This window comes from Microcaecilia unicolor, chromosome 6 (assembly GCF_901765095.1).
Source record: "Microcaecilia unicolor chromosome 6, aMicUni1.1, whole genome shotgun sequence".
Taxonomy (NCBI): Eukaryota; Metazoa; Chordata; class Amphibia; order Gymnophiona; family Siphonopidae; genus Microcaecilia; species Microcaecilia unicolor.
The window spans coordinates 17,488,871-17,507,013 of NC_044036.1; the positions used below are offsets into that span (position 1 = coordinate 17,488,871).

The window sequence follows — 18,143 nt, forward strand, 5'->3', positions numbered from 1 at the left end:
AGGATCAAAGCACATGAAGTCCATACACACCAACAAATACGCACCAATACACTCTCGTCTGAATTCCCTTCCCCCGTGTCTTCACCACTCTTAAAACTCTACCCACAGATAAAATTATTAGACCTTTATGTTCCCTTAATACTGTTTCATCGCCCTCTCAACTCCCCACTGTTATATTCCATTGTTCTATTCCCAAATGATATCCCGACTTTACTCTATCTTCCCACAACTCTTCACAATGTAACCCATAAGCGTATTGCAACAAATTGTATTTCCATCATTCACAATGTATTGTAAGCCACACTGAGCCCGCAAATAGGTGGGAAAATGTGGGATACAAATGCAAATAAATAAATAAAAACTGTATTTATGTTTACACTTGGTTATTTTACTATTGTTAAGCTGTTAACAAAATTGAAAGTTTGATGTTAAACTGTACCTGCTGCTCACCGCCTTGGGTGAATCCCTTCACAAAGGTAGTTACTTGAATCCCAATAAATAAAGATAGTGACATCACCCTTAGACCCTGCAGTAAGAGCAAAGATTGTTAGGGGTGTGTCCACCCACCTGCCTGTTTATTGGTTGAGTGTGGATTACAGGACTAGTCATAAATATAGGCAGAAGGAGAATAATTAATGAACTCTGCCTGCCACTGACACAGAGCTGCAGAGACATGGCCTCAGTTGTACAGAGAGTGCTCAGCCTGTCTTGGGAGACCGGGGACATGTATCAGATTTTTGCTCTTCTTATTATTTTAAGCCTGGGGTATGGCCTGCTGAAGGTGGTTTGGGCCATTTTTCAAAGGAAGAAAATAGTTAAAGCCTTTGATAGTTTCACGGGGCCTCCGTGCCACTGGCTGTATGGGAATGCGCATGAGGTAAGCAAAGGGTTTGGGCTCCGATCAGTTCTTAATATCAGCAGTGCAGCTATCAGTGATTGTATTTGCCTTACTTCATGTTTGTTTGGTTTTTTTTTTTTTTTTTACAGTTGACTTAAACATGCTCTAATTATCCTTTGATATTTATTTTATTTATTTTCAGCTTTTATATCCCACAATTTTCCCACCACTGGCAGGCTCAATGTGGCTTACGACATTTATTACAAATAGTTGAGTACAATGAACGGAAAGGGATAGTCAGGGTGGAGGGTAAGGATAAAGAAACGGGTCAGTCCAGAAGGGCCATGTCCTGAGGTCAGTGTGGTTGGACAGGTTCGTTGGGGTATGCTTGCTCAAATAAACAGGTCTTAAGTGACTTCCTGAAAGGCAGATAATCCCGCATTCCACAGGTGAGTACTGACGTAGGAAAAGGTGGAAGCATACATGATATGTGCCTCTAGGTCTGTCTTACTTTCCCAGGTAGTCTGATGCAGTAAATTATACTTATTGTCATGAATATGCATTAAGCAGTGGTTCTCAGCCTATGGTTTCTGGACCCCTGGGGGGGTCTGTGAAACCACTACAAAGGGTCCACAGGACACAGAGAAAAGAAGAAAAAGTCTTTTTGTGCTGTTATAAGCCGTGCAAGTAAAATACAGAGGCTGCTGTAGAGATGAGATCAGCAATGCCCGGGGAGATGGTGGTACAAGTATTAGTAGCTATAGGGGACAGAAGAAACAGCAGCTATAAGGGTGGAAAAGAGGTAGCTTTGCAGGGGGGGGGGGGTAGAGAGACAGGTGGGGACAGGAGATATAGAGGTCTAGTGGGGACAGGCTTGATGCTGAAAGGCAGGGTGTCTGGAAAGAGTAGTGGGGATGAACTGGGGATCCTTAAAATTATGGAGGTTATTATGGGGTCCACACAACTAAAAAAAGCCTTCTCCCAAGCCTTTAATACATAGGGTGGATGACTATATACTCGTTCTGCAGCTGGACTAATTTTCTACACACGCTTAACTTAGATCAGTGCCTTATATCTTTTGTTTAACTGTACAAAGAACTTGTCGAGTTTAGGCACTCATCTATTTATCCCACCTGACTCTGTACCACCCATCTTGTCCCCATCTATAAATCTGCATTTGGCCCCTCAGCTATATGGTAAACTGTATTGTAGAAAAGCATTAGTATCGTAACAATGTTATTTGAATGTTCTAATTGTGTGCTTATTAGATACTCCACAGCTATTATGCTGACATTGTATTATATGTGTGTTATTTGAATTTTAGTGCTGTTAAATGTGTATATTTTTGACCCTATTTCATGGTAGTACTATTATTACGTTTCAATTTGCTGTTTTCAAGTTTACCTCATTTATTTTTTATTTATTTATTTATTTGTTACATTTGTATCCCACATTTTCCCCACATATTTGCAGGCTCAATGTGGCTTACATAATACCGTAAAGGCATTCACTAAGTCCGGTAGGGGATAAGTACAATAAATGTTGCAGTGGGATAGGGACGCTAAGAATCAGTCAAGTTGGGTTTAAGGTAAAAGGGTTTGTTAATGTCTAATACAATCTGCTGCCCGTCTCGTCTTCCGCCAGGGTCGCTTTACTCATACTACCCCTCTCCTCAAGACCCTTCACTGGCTGCCTATCCGTTTTCGCATCCTGTTCAAACTTCTTCTACTAACCTATAAATGTACTCACTCTGCTGCTCCCCAGTATCTCTCCACACTCGTCCTTCCCTACACCCCTTCCCGTGCTCTCCGCTTCATGGATAAATCCTTCTTATCTGTTCCCTTCTCCGCTACTGCCAACTCCAGACTTCGCGCCTTCTGTCTCGCTGCACCCTACGCCTGGAATAAACTTCCTGAGCCCCTATGTCTTGCCCCATCCTTGGCCACCTTTAAATCTAGACTGAAAGCCCACCTCTTTAACATTGCTTTTAGCTCATAACCACTTGTAACCACTCGCCTCCACCTACCCTCCTCTCTTCCTTCCCGTTCACATTAATTGATTTGATTTGCTTACTTTATTTTTTGTCTATTAGATTGTAAGCTCTTTGAGCAGGGACTGTCTTTCTTCTGTGTTTGTGCAGCGCTGCGTACGCCTTGTAGCGCTATAGAAATGCTAAATAGTAGTAGTAGTAGTAGTAGTAGTATGCCTTTCCGAATAGGTGAGTCTTTAATAATTTCCTGAATTTTAGATGATCGTAGGTTGTTTTCACATAAGTACATAAGTACATAAGTAGTGCCATACTGGGAAAGACCAAAGGTCCATCTAGCCCAGCATCCTGTCACCGACAGTGGCCAATCCAGGTCAAGGGCACCTGGCACGCTCCCCAAATGTAAAAACATTCCAGACAAGTTTATACCTAAAAATGCGGAATTTTTCCAAGTCCATTTAATAGCGGTCTATGGACTTGTCCTTAGGAATCTATCTAACCCCTTTTTAAACTCCGTCAAGCTAACCGCCCGTACCACGTTCTCCGGCAACGAATTCCAGAGTCTAATTACACGTTGGGTGAAGAAAAATTTTCTCCGATTCGTTTTAAATTTACCACACTGTAGCTTCAACTCATGCCCTCTAGTCCTAGTATTTTTGGATAGCGTGAACAGTCGCTTCACATCCACCCGATCCATTCCACTCATTATTTTATACACTTCTATCATATCTCCCCTCAGCCGTCTCTTCTCCAAGCTGAAAAGCCCTAGCCTTCTCAGCCTCTCTTCATAGGAAAGTCGTCCCATCCCCACTATCATTTTCGTCGCCCTTCGCTGTACCTTTTCCAATTCTACTATATCTTTTTTGAGATACGGAGACCAGTACTGAACACAATACTCCAGGTGCGGTCGCACCATGGAGCGATACAACGGCATTATAACATCCGCACACCTGGACTCCATACCCTTCCTAATAACACCCAACATTCTATTCGCTTTCCTAGCCGCAGCAGCACACTGAGCAGAAGGTTTCAGCGTATCATCGACGACGACACCCAGATCCCTTTCTTGATCCGTAACTCCTAACGCGGAACCTTGCAAGACGTAGCTATAATTCGGGTTCCTCTTACCCACATGTGGCAGTGCATTCCACAGGCGCGTGCGTATGTAAGAGAAGTTGGATGCATGTATTTATTTATTTATTTATGTTTATATTTGGTCATTTTATTGTTGTTATGCTGCTGACAAAGTTTTAAGTTTTATGTTAAACTGTACCTGTTGTACACTGTCTTGGGTGAATCTCTTCCTAAAGGTGGTTAATAAATTCCGATTGATCAATCAATCTATAAATAAAAGGGTTGTAAATCTCTGACATACAAATTGTGACCAGATGAACAGCTGACAGTTGCCATCAAATTTGGAAATCTTCACTGTTCTCTCTCTCTCTCTCTGCTTTGCACGTATTTGATCTTCTTAACTTCCAGCTGTTTGTGATCACAAGAGTATGTCTTTTAGTGCTTTTGTCTCTCGTGTTTTCACTCACAGGCTCGTTCTGTCACTCCTTGACTCTCACCTAATTCCAAGTTTCCAAGTTTTATGTATATTTGCTATCCTGCCATAGGGGTGAGCCATCTAGGCAGCTAACAAGGAGTGGCCTAGTGGAGGAGTGGCCTAGTGGTTAGGGTGGTGGACTTTGGTCCTGGGCAACTGAGGAACTGAGTTCGATTCCCACTTCAGGCACAGGCAGCTCCTTGTGACTCTGGGCAAGTCACTTAACCCTCCATTGCCCCATGTAAGCCGCATTGAGCCTGCCATGAGTGGGAAAGCGCAGGGTACAAATGTAACAAAAATAAAATAGATACTATTGGAGATTCTACATGGAATGTTGCTACTATTGGAGATTCTACATGGAATGTTGCTATTCCACTAGCAACATTCCATGTAGAAGCCTGCGCGGCCACATTGGTGATCTGCAAGGGACGACTTCTAGTGGAATAGCAACATTCCATGTAGAATCTCAAACAGTAGCAACAGTGGAGGAGTGGCCTAGTGGTTAGGGTGGTGGACTTTGGTCCTGAGGAACTGAGTTCGATTCCCACTTCAGGCACAGGCAGCTCCTTGTGATTCTGGGCAAGTCACTTAACCCTCCATTGCCCCATGTAAGCCACATAGAGCCTGCCATGAGTGGGAAATTGCGGGGTACAAATGTAACAAAAAAAAATTAGGCAGGGCCGCCGAGAGGGGGGGAGCAGGGGGGGGGGGTAAAATTCTCCAGGCCCGGGCCTCCAAGGGGGGCCCGGCGCCGGGGTCAGGCCGCCAGCGCTACAGTCCCCGGTCTCACCTGCCTGCCTCCTCAGCTCCGGGCCCCCTGCATTCAAAGTGGCAGTCACAGATCTCCTCTCTTCTGGCCTTCCCTCCCTGTGTCCCCCCCCTTGTGGAAACTGTTAATATATGGCCTGGCTTTAAGGCTACCACTGGAATAGTGATGGCCAAAGCTATGCAGCCTAAAACAACTGAAAAAGTACTGACTAGGCCAAACAACAAGTAAATGATTTAATATTTGAGAATCTGCAAAAAGCAGGTCTGAACAATGAGTCCTGCCACAAATTGGTACAATTTTTAAATCAAATACAGCACCTGTAATGAAAGAATGATGGATCAGATGAATAAAATGGAGCTTATTAGTTTTGGTATACAATGATACAGAGGTAATACAGAGTTCATGAGATGGTATGAAAAGTATGAAAGGTATGAAAAGTATTGCAGCCGGAAGATGTGAAACTGTTATCTCAACGCTTCCCAAAACATGTTGATAATTAGCAGTAGCTGAGAACGGAAGGAGGTGGGCACATCAGACAGCAGACCGCGTGGGAAAGTATGATCTCAGAAAGTGAGAAAGATTAGGAGCAAGGTTTCTCACCATTCACTTCTATGGAGAGGTTTGTGTATAAAAGAGGGGAGATTTTGCCTTAGTTTGGAACTCCTCCCCAACGCTTCTCTCAGACGGCAGGGCGCTGTGCAGATAAACCCAGAATCTGATGTCTGTATTTGTATCAACTTAAAGACTTGTCTTTGGGTAAGGAATAAAATGTACCTATCTATTTAAACCTATCTCTGTCTCTATTTTTATTGATTCTATCTTCTCTTTACCTAACATTTAGCCTAAGGTAGATCACATACAAGTGATACTCAGTTTTGGACAGAAAGCAGTAGTTATGGGAATTAGTTTTCAATTACGGCTCCTAATGCCACCCCCTTGTGATTGGGTGACAATGGAGGTTAGAGAAACTATACAGAACCTGATATATGAACTAAGTACCTTTAGTCCCCCGTGTGACGGAGTCAGAAAGAGGTCTATAAGGGGGGGGATTAAAACAAAACCGGAAGTTACATCACATGAGGGCGGGACACAGGGAGGGAAGGCCAGAAGAGACACGATCTGCGACTGCCGCTTTGAATGAAGAGGGCCCGGAGCTGAGGAGGCAGGCAGGTGAGACCGGGGACTGCAGCGGCGGGGGGAGCGACAGGGGGAGGCAGAGGCAGGGCGGTCTTGCCCCGGGCCCGGCCTAGTCTCTCGGCGGCCCTGCCAATAGGGAAGCAGCTTTTGTTTATGAGACAGGAGACCTGGGAGGGGAGTTGCTCCTCTGATTAAGGGCAGCTGGTTTTGTTTGAAACCGAGCAACGAAATTCGGTTGCAGGTTTGGTTTTGGTCATTCTTGAGCATAATTCAAGGCATTTTTGAATAATTTTTTTTTCTAGGTCATGTGCTGATATTCACAATGTAAAAAGTTAACACAAGAGTGCTTACGTCTCCTGTTTTGAAGGCATTAAGGGCTCCTGCATTAACCCAGCATCATAGGAGCCAGCTTTTCAAAATTATTGGGGGTGCTAAGCCCAGTGGAAATAACCTGTCCCTGGACACATACAAGGAATTTTCTCAATATTGAGGGTGCTCAAGCACCCACAGCACCCACAGAGTCGGCTCCTATGCCCAGCATTAACTGATTAATGCTTCCACAGCCATTCTCTGCCCGTGACACACCTTGACCAAAAAAGAAAAAAAAAGAAACGGAATAAAAACAGCTAGAACAAGGAGGTAAAAACCCTCACGGAACCGTGAGATATAGAAAAAAAGTGAGGAGGACGAATGAGGATACCAAAAGTTGTATTTATTCATATAAAATGACCCACTTTAACAATCTAGAACAAAACAAATGAAAACAGAGGAATAAAACATGGAATAAAATGACACCTAAGAAGTTGAAAATGTAGTAATGCATAATAAATGAGCATAACATTGTAATAAAGACATATATGCAAACACAATGATCTGAAAACTTGACTTGAATATTAAAAATTATTACAAGGATATATGAAAATTAATTAAAACATATATATTAATTAACAAATGTGGGATGTTAAAACGCGTGGAATGTACAATGCTAAATGCATAAATGTGTGTTAAAGGGCAATAAACATTGTGTATGTATACTAGTGGGGACCAAAGATTAAAAGTTGTGTATATATATATAACTGGAAAATAAAAATCGTGAACATATGCATTTATAAAAAAATTGTCATATGACTGAATGTGAACCATAAGAATGAATTATAAAGTAATGAATGAATAAAATCAAAACAGAAAAACATATCAAACATATAAACGGCGAGTGACCGTACTCACTCGCAAATGCGCAGTAGAGACCTTCTCTGCCCCGCCCCCGCGTCAATACGTGATGACGGGTGCGGAGCAGAGACGGTCTGTACTGCTTATTTCTGAGGGAGGGACACCGCTGTCTAACACTCTCCCCACCCGAGTCGCCGCCGCCACCCACCTTCTACCCGGTCGGGCCCTCGCTCCATTATTGAAACAGCGAGGGTCCGGGAACGCAGCACTGAGCTCTGCTGAGCTGCCAACATCACCCTTCCTTCTTCTTCTCTGCCTCTGTCCCGCCCTCGACGACGTTACGTCACACGAGGGCGGGACAGGCAGAGAAGAAGAAGGAAGGCCGACGTCGGCAGCTCAGCAGAGCTCAGTGCTGCGTTCCCGGACCCTCGCTGTTTCAATAGCAGAGCGAGGGCCCGGCCGGGTGGAAGGTGGGTGGTGACGGCTCGGGGGGGCAGCGGCAAACTCGGCGGCGGGGGCAGGCCCTTCAACCCCCCCTTCCTATAATAGCCCGTTTTTACGGGCTCAAAGGCTAGTCATTATATATATTTATCTTTGAAAAAGCTTAATTGCCTGTATTGCTGATTACCTCATCAATATAATAACTTAGCCGTACAGAATTTAAAGTTGTACATGACTTATACAATGGGAATATAATAAAATAATTATGAAATACCTGGAGTAGTATGATGTGAAATGTGCACGGTGAAAATATAATATGGCGGAACTCTCTTGGGTCTATGCATATGATGATAAAAGTGAATATAAAAAACATGAAGAAACAAAATTTGTGAAATAACAAAAGATGTATTGAAAAATATAGTGCAAAATAAATGATGTAAATTGGTTATTTTGAAATGAAACAGTGGAATAAATGTGCAATAAATAAAACATGAAGGTAGTACATCTATAAAGATGCAATATAAAACCGGATAGTGAATAGGTATAATTAAATAATTAATGATACCGACTCTATGCTATAAACAAAATGTGATAAAGTGTGTGTATATAAATTGCAATTCAAAAAAGTGGAGCCCTGTCGAAAGATATACAGGTGCTAAACATGCTATAGAAAATAACCTATAAAAAAATAGAACGAACTTACCTCCTCTCCTCAGAAAATTTTTTTTTTTGTGATGGCCAGGAACAGGCCTGATATACTACGAAGAAGAGAAGAAAAAGGAAAATTGGGCAAGAATAAAAAAGCTACTGATTAATTAATTAAGAATGAAGTGCAACAATGCGAGTGAAAATGTGAAGTGACGTCATTTTAAAAAAGGTGCTTGCTTATCGAATTATAAGTGACCAATTTTTATAAAATAAACGAATTGAAAAAAATAACTGATTTATCAATTATGCTGACACGAGTATTATGGATCTCTTGAATATCTGTTTATGTAAAGACTGCTTTCGAAGGAAATTTTTGTGAAACCTTTACTGAGTAGATCTCAATATGTCCACTATTTATTATACATATGTATCTCCCCAACCATTTAAAGCATAAATTGCCAAAACGATGTCTATGCAAAATGAACAAAAATCTACGAGTTAAATCACAAATAATCTGTATGATGATTAAAAAATGTGAAAAAGAACGAATGCGTTGATGTGAGTGCTTACCTCCTCTCCTAAAAAACGTGTGCAATTGCCAATTGCTATAAAAAATGGCGGTGGCGAAAATACCTGTTAAATAGATGAAATAGAGGAAATGACGTTTTTCAAAAAATGGAGGGAAAAGGACAAACGTCTGAAGAAATGACAGCGAATTGAAAGCGGAAATTGGAATCCTCTTAAACTAAACTAATTGTGTGATGTTAATGATAGATTGCATTGCATAACCATTACCAATTTGTTTATACCGACAAAAGAACGATTGTGAATGGGGTGAACGTTATTTAAAATGCTGTGATTAAGTGAAATTGAAGAGTAATTTTAAACACCATTAAATTTAATTGTGTGCTAATGAACGTGATAGATTAGTGTATTGAAAGAGATATAATATCAGAAAAAACGATTGTTTGAATAATGGATAGATTAACTAATGATTGTATTTTTGAGTATAATTATGCCAGTATAGATCGTGCCAAAAGAAAATCGGCCACGGTTGCTTTATAAAATATGAATTTATCCACAAAAATTGTGTAGAAGAGTGATAATCGTTAATGTTCATCAAATTTCAAAAAGATGTATTTATTAGGTGAAGATGTTGTATAAATTAATGATTGTTTAGCCAGCAAATGAACTGACAGCAACAGGCAACCAGGAAACTAAGACGTACCTAATGAATCCACTTAGGTGTAGCAGTCAACGGAAGAACTTAAAAGTAACCGAACAATCTAAATTTGGCAACAGGAGATATTTAATTGTTTTAGCATATGAAGAAATGTAATAGCAATCGAATCTATAAGTGTAAATAATCGTACAGAAAAACGTAATTAATGAACCAACAGTGATATCTTAATGGATTATGCACGTGTTACAAAAAATGCTGAATAGAAAATACATGAAAACATGTTTTCCAATATAATGAAATTGTGAAGGATTTGAATATGTGAAAATTGAAAACAATTTAAAGGAAAATTTAAAAAGTGCGCAGTTAAAAGAACATACAAAATTAATAATGTTGATTTTGTTTAAAAAATATGGAAAAGAATGTTATATATATTTGATTAAACTAAAGTATCCCGTTTTACAAAACTAATATAGAATGCTAGAATGTAAGGTGATAGAAAAATATTTTGGACATAGTAGTGTGTTTTAGGAATGAAAGATTTTGTAATGTGGTGTGCAGGGACCACTTTAAAAATGTGTTATATGTAATATTATGGAATTCTAATATGAAATTGTTTTTTAGAGAAAACGGAAAATGAATGAATTTTCAAAATTGTTATGAAGAGATGTAGAACTTTCCAAATGGTTGTGACTAAATCAAAAATAGAAGCAATTAAGTTTGAGCAATTATCTAGATAAAGCCAAAACATATAATAAAAAGACAAATATATTAAATAATTCTGAAAAAATCGCAGGGATTATAGGACATATGTGAATCTTATTATACATCATCAAAAAACTGGAGGATTACGACCAGACGTGCAGAGACCTTAATTATGGCAGGGAAAAACAACGGAACACAATTGCAAATGTTTACAATTAAAAAAATTTTTTTTATAGAAAAACATTGTAATCAATTTCTGCATTCAGACCATTGGGATGTAAACTATTAAAGAAGAAGGTAAGTCTTTGCTCTTCTCTTAAGAGGGTTGTGTCCAGATTGCCTTTGCGCCATTTCGGGATGAATTTTCTGAGAACGAAAAATTGAAGATCTTCTATGGAATGATTGTATGAAATCCAGTGGTCTGCCAAAGGTGCCGATACTATTTTGCGTTTGATACAGCTCCTGTGTTCTATTATGCGTGTTTTTACTTGGCGTTTGGTTTTACCAATGTAGATCTTCTTGCAGGGACAAACGATGGCATAAATGACATTGTCAGAATTACAATTTGATTGATGGTTTAAAACATATTTCCTTCCAGTCTGGTAATCCTTGTAATGTGTAATGTCCAATGAGTGTTTGCACACCGAGCATGTACCACATGGTTGATGTCCTCTAGGACCAATCTGATTTGTAACCGTATCAGGTAATGTAGAGGGTACAAGAATTTCTCTTAAATTTTTATTTCTGCTTTGTGCGAACACAATATTTTTCTCTCTGAAACAAGGATGTGTCTCCAAAATGGGCCAAAACATTTTGATTGTTTTTTTGATATGATGTGATAAATGTGAGAATTTTAGAACACATACAAGATCAGGAGGTAGTTTGTTTTCTGCCGGTTGTAATAGAGTCTCACGTTCGGCAAAGAGTGCTTTGTGGTATCCCTTCTTGATGATTGCTTCTGGATATCCTCTGTCCAAAAATCTTTTGCGCATAGTTTGTGCCTTTATTTTAAAATCTCCAAGGTCAGTACAGATTCTTCTCAATCTCAAAAACTGCGAATACGGAAGATGTCGCTTCAAAGTCCTTTGATGAAAACTTTGATAGTGCAAGTATGCATTCTTGTCAGTGGGTTTATGGTATATTGTAGTACTAAATGAATAAGCAGATTTCTGAATCTGAATATCTAGAAAAGGTATTGAATCTGGGTCATGATGCATTTGAAATTTTAAATTTGGGTTCCTAGAATTCAGCCATACGTGAAATTCCTCAAGGCGTTCTGATGATCCTTTCCATATATTGAAAATGTCATCTATATACCGCTTGTAGAATCTGACTTCATTTACAAAGGGGTGTTCTGTGAGAAAATTATCTTCAAAGTGTGCCACATAGAGGTTGGCTAAATCTGGAGCCATGGAAGCTCCCATGGCGGTGCCCTTGATTTGTTGAAAGAAAGTGCCTTGAAAGGCAAAAACATTTTTTGTAAGAGCTATAGTGGCTAGAGCTAGAATGAACCTGTTTGGAATACGACATACATTGGTTCTACCTTTTAGTGTTCGATCTATGACAGATAATGCTTCCAATTGTGGGATATTGGTATATAAAGACTCTATGTCAAGAGTAACTAGAATTGTATCTGTAAGATCTCCGTCAAAATCATCCAATAGATTAATCATATGTGTAGAATCACGAACATATGATGCAATATTGGGTACAAAGGGCCTTAGGAAATGGTCTACAAAAATGGAAAGTGGTTCAAGTATGGATCCATTTGCAGATATAATTGGTCTACCTGGAGGTTTAACAGAATTTTTATGTATCTTGGGTAATGTGTAAATGGTGGGAATAGTTGGGTATTCCACTAACAGAAAATCTTTTTCTTTCTGGATAGTGTATCCAGCTGTGTACGCGAACTGAACTATCTCTTTGATATCTTTCTGTAGATCTTTAGTAGGGTCTGATTCAAGAGGAAGATAGTATTCTAAATCATATATTTGTCTTTTAATTTCTGCTATATAATCTTGTCTATTTTGTACTACTATACCGCCGCCCTTGTCTGCGGGTTTTATTACTATTTCATGATTATTGGATAATTCTCTCATAGCTGTATGTTCTGCTTTGGTAAGGTTATAATATCTAAGATGTTTATTTTTTTCTAACTTTGAAATATCTGCCAAGATACATTGTTGAAATGCTTGGATTTGTGGATCCATGTTACCTGGTGGATACCATTTTGATTTCTTTTTGACGACTGAATTTTCTGTGTTTGTTGGTACAGATTTTGAAAAAAATAATGTTGTTTGCAATTTTCTTATGAACTTATGTAAATCAATCCTGGTTTGGAACGCTTCATATTGTACAGATGGTAAAAAGGACAAACCTTTCTGTAAGACTGAGATGTGATTTTTTTGAAATATAAAACTGGAAAGATTAAAAATGGGCAAATCTTTGGCCACTATCTCATTGTGTTCCAACCTCTGGCTCTGCCTCTCCCTCATGTGGGGGGATATTGTCTCTGCCAATATTGATCCCTGTGTTGAAACGACCCATGGTCTGGTCTGATCTTGTCCCTCGCCCATATGCGATCTAAAAAAGATACTCTTTCATTTTCTTTATGGTTAATTGCTGGACTACTAGGAGGTAAGGTAAAAAACTCATCTGAATCACTCCTAGTGCGTTTCCTACTACACACCTCTGTGGTATGGTTTGATGGATATGATATAGAGTTCTGTGGTCTAGTATTGTTAGAATGAGAGAAAGGACGCCTAGGGCTACGTGTGCTTGATGAGGACATGGGTCGTCTGAAGGATTTCTTTCTGTCTCTTGCTTTGCCCCATGGGTATACATTACCCATACGATAATCTCTCTCATCGCGTTTAAATTTATCTCTTTTAATCTGTTTGATTTCAGATCTAAAAGAATCCATGCGTTTATTAAAATCTTCGTGTGTTTGTTCAAAATTGGTGTCAGTTTTTTTTTTAATTTCAATCGATCCATTGTATTCTATCTTAAAATTATCACTTCGTTTTTTCGAAGTTTCTGCTAGTAATATCATTAGATCCAATGAACATTTGTTCAAAATTGCACACCACTGGTCTAAAAAAAACTTGGTCATCAGTAAACATAGTGGGTGCTTTGGTAATCCTAAGGCCATGTGGGATCCGTTTATTTCTGCAATAATCGATAAGTGTCATATAATGCATCTCATTTCTTATAATATTTTTCCTCATATTCATCAGATTAAACCAAGAGTCTTCCAGGGATTCTGTAATATTTTCGTTATCTGAGAATACGGGCGGTTCTTGTAGCAGTCTTTGTAAGCGTTCATCGCCAATGCTTAGAGCATTGTCCCACTGTTCAAAGGCCATGTTGGAACCTCCGAAAAAAATCAAAGATACAGCATAAACAAGGAGGTAAAAACCCTCACGGAACCGTGAGATAGCTCTGAAGTTTCATCTTATATATTTATGTATTTATTTATTAGGAATTATTTACCGCCTTTTTGAAGGAATTCACTCAAGACGGTGTACAGTAAGAATAAATCAAACACGAGCAATAGACAATTACAGCAGTAAAAATATTCAAATAATACAAAGTACGGCATAATATTCTACTTACAATGTCAACACAATACGTAATAGAACATTTTAATTGACAGTGAAGGGTATAAGCCAAGATGGAACATATAAATAGGTAAGAGAGTAAGAGGAGTTAGAAAATAAAGTGACTAATTTAACGAAAGTTGAAAATGAGGTTAGAGAGATGGTTAACTTATAGATAGGTAAAAGAGTAAGAAAATAAGGTGACTAATTTAAAGAAAGGTGCACATGAGGTCAGAGAGAGGGTTAAATATTGTCTCACAGCTAGCATAGGAGTGGATAAGCATGTCCTGCTGCAGTATGTGCAGCCCGAGCCAATCCTTGTGTGTGTGAGTGAGACTAACGAGTTAGTTACTTCTTCCAGTAAAGGCCTGGTTGATGCATCAAGCTTTCACCTGCTTCCTGAAGTAGAGGTAGTCTTGTGTTAAGTGCAGCCTTTCAGGCAGTGCATTCCAGAGTGTGGGGGCTACTCCGGAGAAGGCTCGCTTGCGGGTATCACATCGGAGAGAGTGTGGCTCCTTGCAGAGTCTTCCAAGATTAACTGAAAGAGATTGTTATATTGGGTTAGAAATATCTGGATTGGCTGTTTAAAAAAAATGTATTTGGATTTAGTGCACATTTCTTTTAGTAGAATCTCCAGGTGAGTTACATTCAAAGTATACTAGGTTTTTCCCCAATTCACAGAGGGATACAATCTAAGGGCCTTTTTTATCAAGCCGCGCTGGCGGTCCTCGGTGCAGCAATGCCGACAAAGCCCTTTCACTTTGAATGGGCTTCATCAGCATTGCTGCGCGGGAACCACTATCATGGCAAGATAAAATAGGTCCTAATTTTGTATCTGGGTCAATGGAAGGTTAATTGACTTGCCAAGGTCACAAGAAGCAGCATTTGAACTGGGCTGACTGCTTTAACTATTACATTACATTTGGGCTTATATCCCGCTAACACCTTTTCAATTCTAAACGGTTTACAAACATCCTAAAGGGACATAGAGATCAGAACATTCCTCTGAGAATCACAACGGTTGCTTTGGAGGCAAGCAGAAATCTAATTATAATACATATTTCTTAAATAAGAAAGTTTGTGTCTTGTTTTGAAACATCAGATGTGATTGTGAAGGAGAAAACGTTCCGGCGATATCTTTCCAAAGTCTGGCTGCTTGAACCGCAAGAGATTTGTCAAAAAGTGCTAGTCTCTTCGTACCCTTAGATGAGGAGCAGGGCCGTGCCAACCCAGGAAGCGGGGTAAGCACCACAGGGGGGCGCCTGCCTTCAAGGGCACCGCGCCGGCCGTGGCGCTGCCGGTCGAGTTCTATTTCAAAATTTAAAAAATAAACCGTACCATACCGCGTCGGCGCGTCGGCGCCTATGCGAATGCGCTGCTGCCTTCCCGCGCGCAGTGCTCAGGCTCGGCTCTCCTCCCTCCCTCCCCATCAGCGCCTAGACATGTCTGCCTGCGAGCTCTACACCCGGGTAAGTGAAGCGGGGAATCTATCTCTTCAGCTGCTCAGCGAGCGGCGGAGGGAGGGGCGCGATTTATCTCTTCAGCTTTGCTTAGCGGGCAGGAAGGCGCGGCCTTAGCTTCCTTGCTGCTGTTTCCTGAACTAGTACCGGGGCAGGTGTTGCTTGTGGTGTGGCAAGTTCTCACTCTGACCGAGTCGAGGAAGACCGGGAGCGGATGGGGGGCCGTGGGGTGGAGCTGCTGCTTGTCACAGCCAATGTGGGCTCCGTGTGTGACAAGGTGGGTATCGGGGGAGGGAAGGGTCCGCCCTGAGGAAGGCCTGTAGTGTCCACGCAACTCCGGCTCCTGCAGTTGTGAGTCTGCAGGGGGAGGGGGGGACAGAAAGCACAAACCAACTTGCCAAACTCTCTTCTGACAGTACGTGAACAAGTTTGTACTCTCTGCTGACAGTACTCTTTCCTGGACACGCTTGAACAAGTTTGTGCTACAGTGGTGAGGCTCAAGCAACCACTGCACTCATACAGTTGACATTTTTGACAGATAGGACTAGCTGTTCGTTTATGTGCAATTCATTTTACTATTATTTTCTGCAACTAGATTTTGTTTGAGTTTATTTTATTTGTTGTGACTCATGGCTTTAGTACTGGGCGCCTGCCTTCAAGGGCGCCGCGCCGGCCGCGGTGCTGGCGGTCGAGTTCTATTTCAAAATTTAAAAAATAAACCGTACCGTACCACGTTGAGAGAAAGGAGATGCCACACGGGGGGGGGGGGGGGGGGCAACTGATGGTCTGCAGGGGGCGCCAGAGACCCTAGGCACGGCCCTGATGAGGAGAAAGTGGAAAAATTAGCAGCTTCCTGTCTCCTAGTTCTGAAACAGAGCTAGCAAACAGCTGAGGATCAGTCCTTGTAGAGTTTTAAAAAGGAAGCTGCCAATTTGAAAAACACTTGCCTCAATGGGTAGCTAACGTAGTTTGATATAAAAAGGGGAGACACTGTCAAATTTTGACAGCCCGAGGCTACTCCTCCCTCCATACCCCTCGGTCCTAATGTTACATCTGTTTCTGTGACTCTGTACAGTGATAGCAGTGGTTTGTAGTTTCAAAATTAAACCATCTGCACTGTTGGCATCATTATTAATCAGGGGCATAGCCAGATCTCGCAGTAGGGGGTGCATTTTAGTCTGCTACCCTGCCGCCCCCCCCCCGCCCCGCCTCGTAGCTCCCCCCCACCGCCCTGCCACTCCCCACCCACTGCTGCAGCAAAGTACCTTGGCTGGCGGGGGTCCCCAACCCCCGCTATCTGAAGCCTTCTCCAATGCTGGTCTCTGGCACCACTGTGTTGCCTTTCCTGCGCTCTCTTCCTCCTCATGTCCTGCAAGCTCAATTTCACTAAAAGGAATGTGCAGGACATGAGGAGGAAGAGGGAGCAGGGCAGGCAACGCGGCGACTGGCGCTGGACAAGGCTTCAGCTGGTGGGGGTTGGGGACTCCCTCCAGCAAAACCAGGGGCCTGGAGGAGATTTTTTTTTGGGGGGGGGGCATGCCCCCGTGGTCCCACATAGCTATGCCACTGTTATTAATTCCTTTTTCCCCCTTTTCCTACTTAACTTCAGACAAGAGGGTTTCTGCCAGTTATTTGTGAGCTGGATTGGCCACTGTTGGAAGCAGGATCTGGCCTAGTTGGACCATTGGTCTGACCCAGGATTGGTATTCTTATGTTCTTTTTTTTTTTTTTTTAATTTATTTATTTTATAATACAACTCAAACAGAGATGATATAGCAATTTGTAATAATATCTTCCACCGAAATCTCTAATAACATTGTGTTGAAATTTACTTAACACCTTCGACCTTAATAAGTGGGAAATTCAAGAATTATAGATCCAAGAAAAAGGAAATAAAATAATGTTATTAATAATAATAATAATACATTTTTACGATAATTAACATGGGAGTTTCTGCAGACCCCATTCATTCCCCCTAGCTATCACTCAGGGTGTATCTGTTGGTTAACTTTCACATTTCACATTCATTACTTCCTTAGAAACTAAAAATTCTTCTAATTGCTTAGGATCAAAAAATTGGGAATTTTTTGACTGGAATAATATTTGGCATATACAAGGAAACTTGAGAACGAAGTTGGCCCCAAGAGCCAAAGTTCTCTGACGCCTAGCCAAAAAGGCCTTGCGCCTCTTCTGTGTCTCTCTGGACAAATCTGGGTAAATTCTTATTTTAGATCCTAAGAACAAAGAATCCAAGTGTCTGAAGAAAAGTTTCAAAACGGCATTTCGATCCATTTCAAAAGCAAACGACACCACCGCAGTAGTTCTTTGGGTAATAACTTCTAATGATGATTCCATAAAGGATGTTAAGTTCGTCTCCCATGTGTGACTGAGAAATACCATTTCCAACTTTATTCTGAATATATTGCACACGGACTGTGGGAGGTAGTGATTCCCTCGGCATCCCCAGAACCCTCATCCAAATATTTTTTAACCACTTCTACTGGTGATATCAATAGAGACCTTGGGAAGTTGGTTACAAAGTACATAAGTATTGCCATACTGGGAAAGACCAAAGGTCCATCGAGCCCAGCATCCTGTTTCCAACAGTGGCCAATCAAGGTCATATGTACCCTGCAGAAACACAGTCCATGTAGAACTGC

General features: G+C 40.9%; 1 protein-coding gene across 1 annotated transcript in view; it reads left to right on the plus strand.

Moving 5' to 3' along the window:
* Positions 1 to 629: 629 nt before the first annotated feature.
* LOC115471579 (cytochrome P450 4B1-like) overlaps positions 630 to 18,143 on the plus strand; it is a 131,318-nt gene continuing 113,804 nt past the window's right edge. The window contains exon 1 of the mRNA XM_030205252.1: positions 630 to 877. Within this exon, the coding sequence (XP_030061112.1) occupies positions 674 to 877 (204 nt within the window). The 5' untranslated portion in view covers positions 630 to 673. The remainder of the gene's footprint in view (positions 878 to 18,143) is intronic.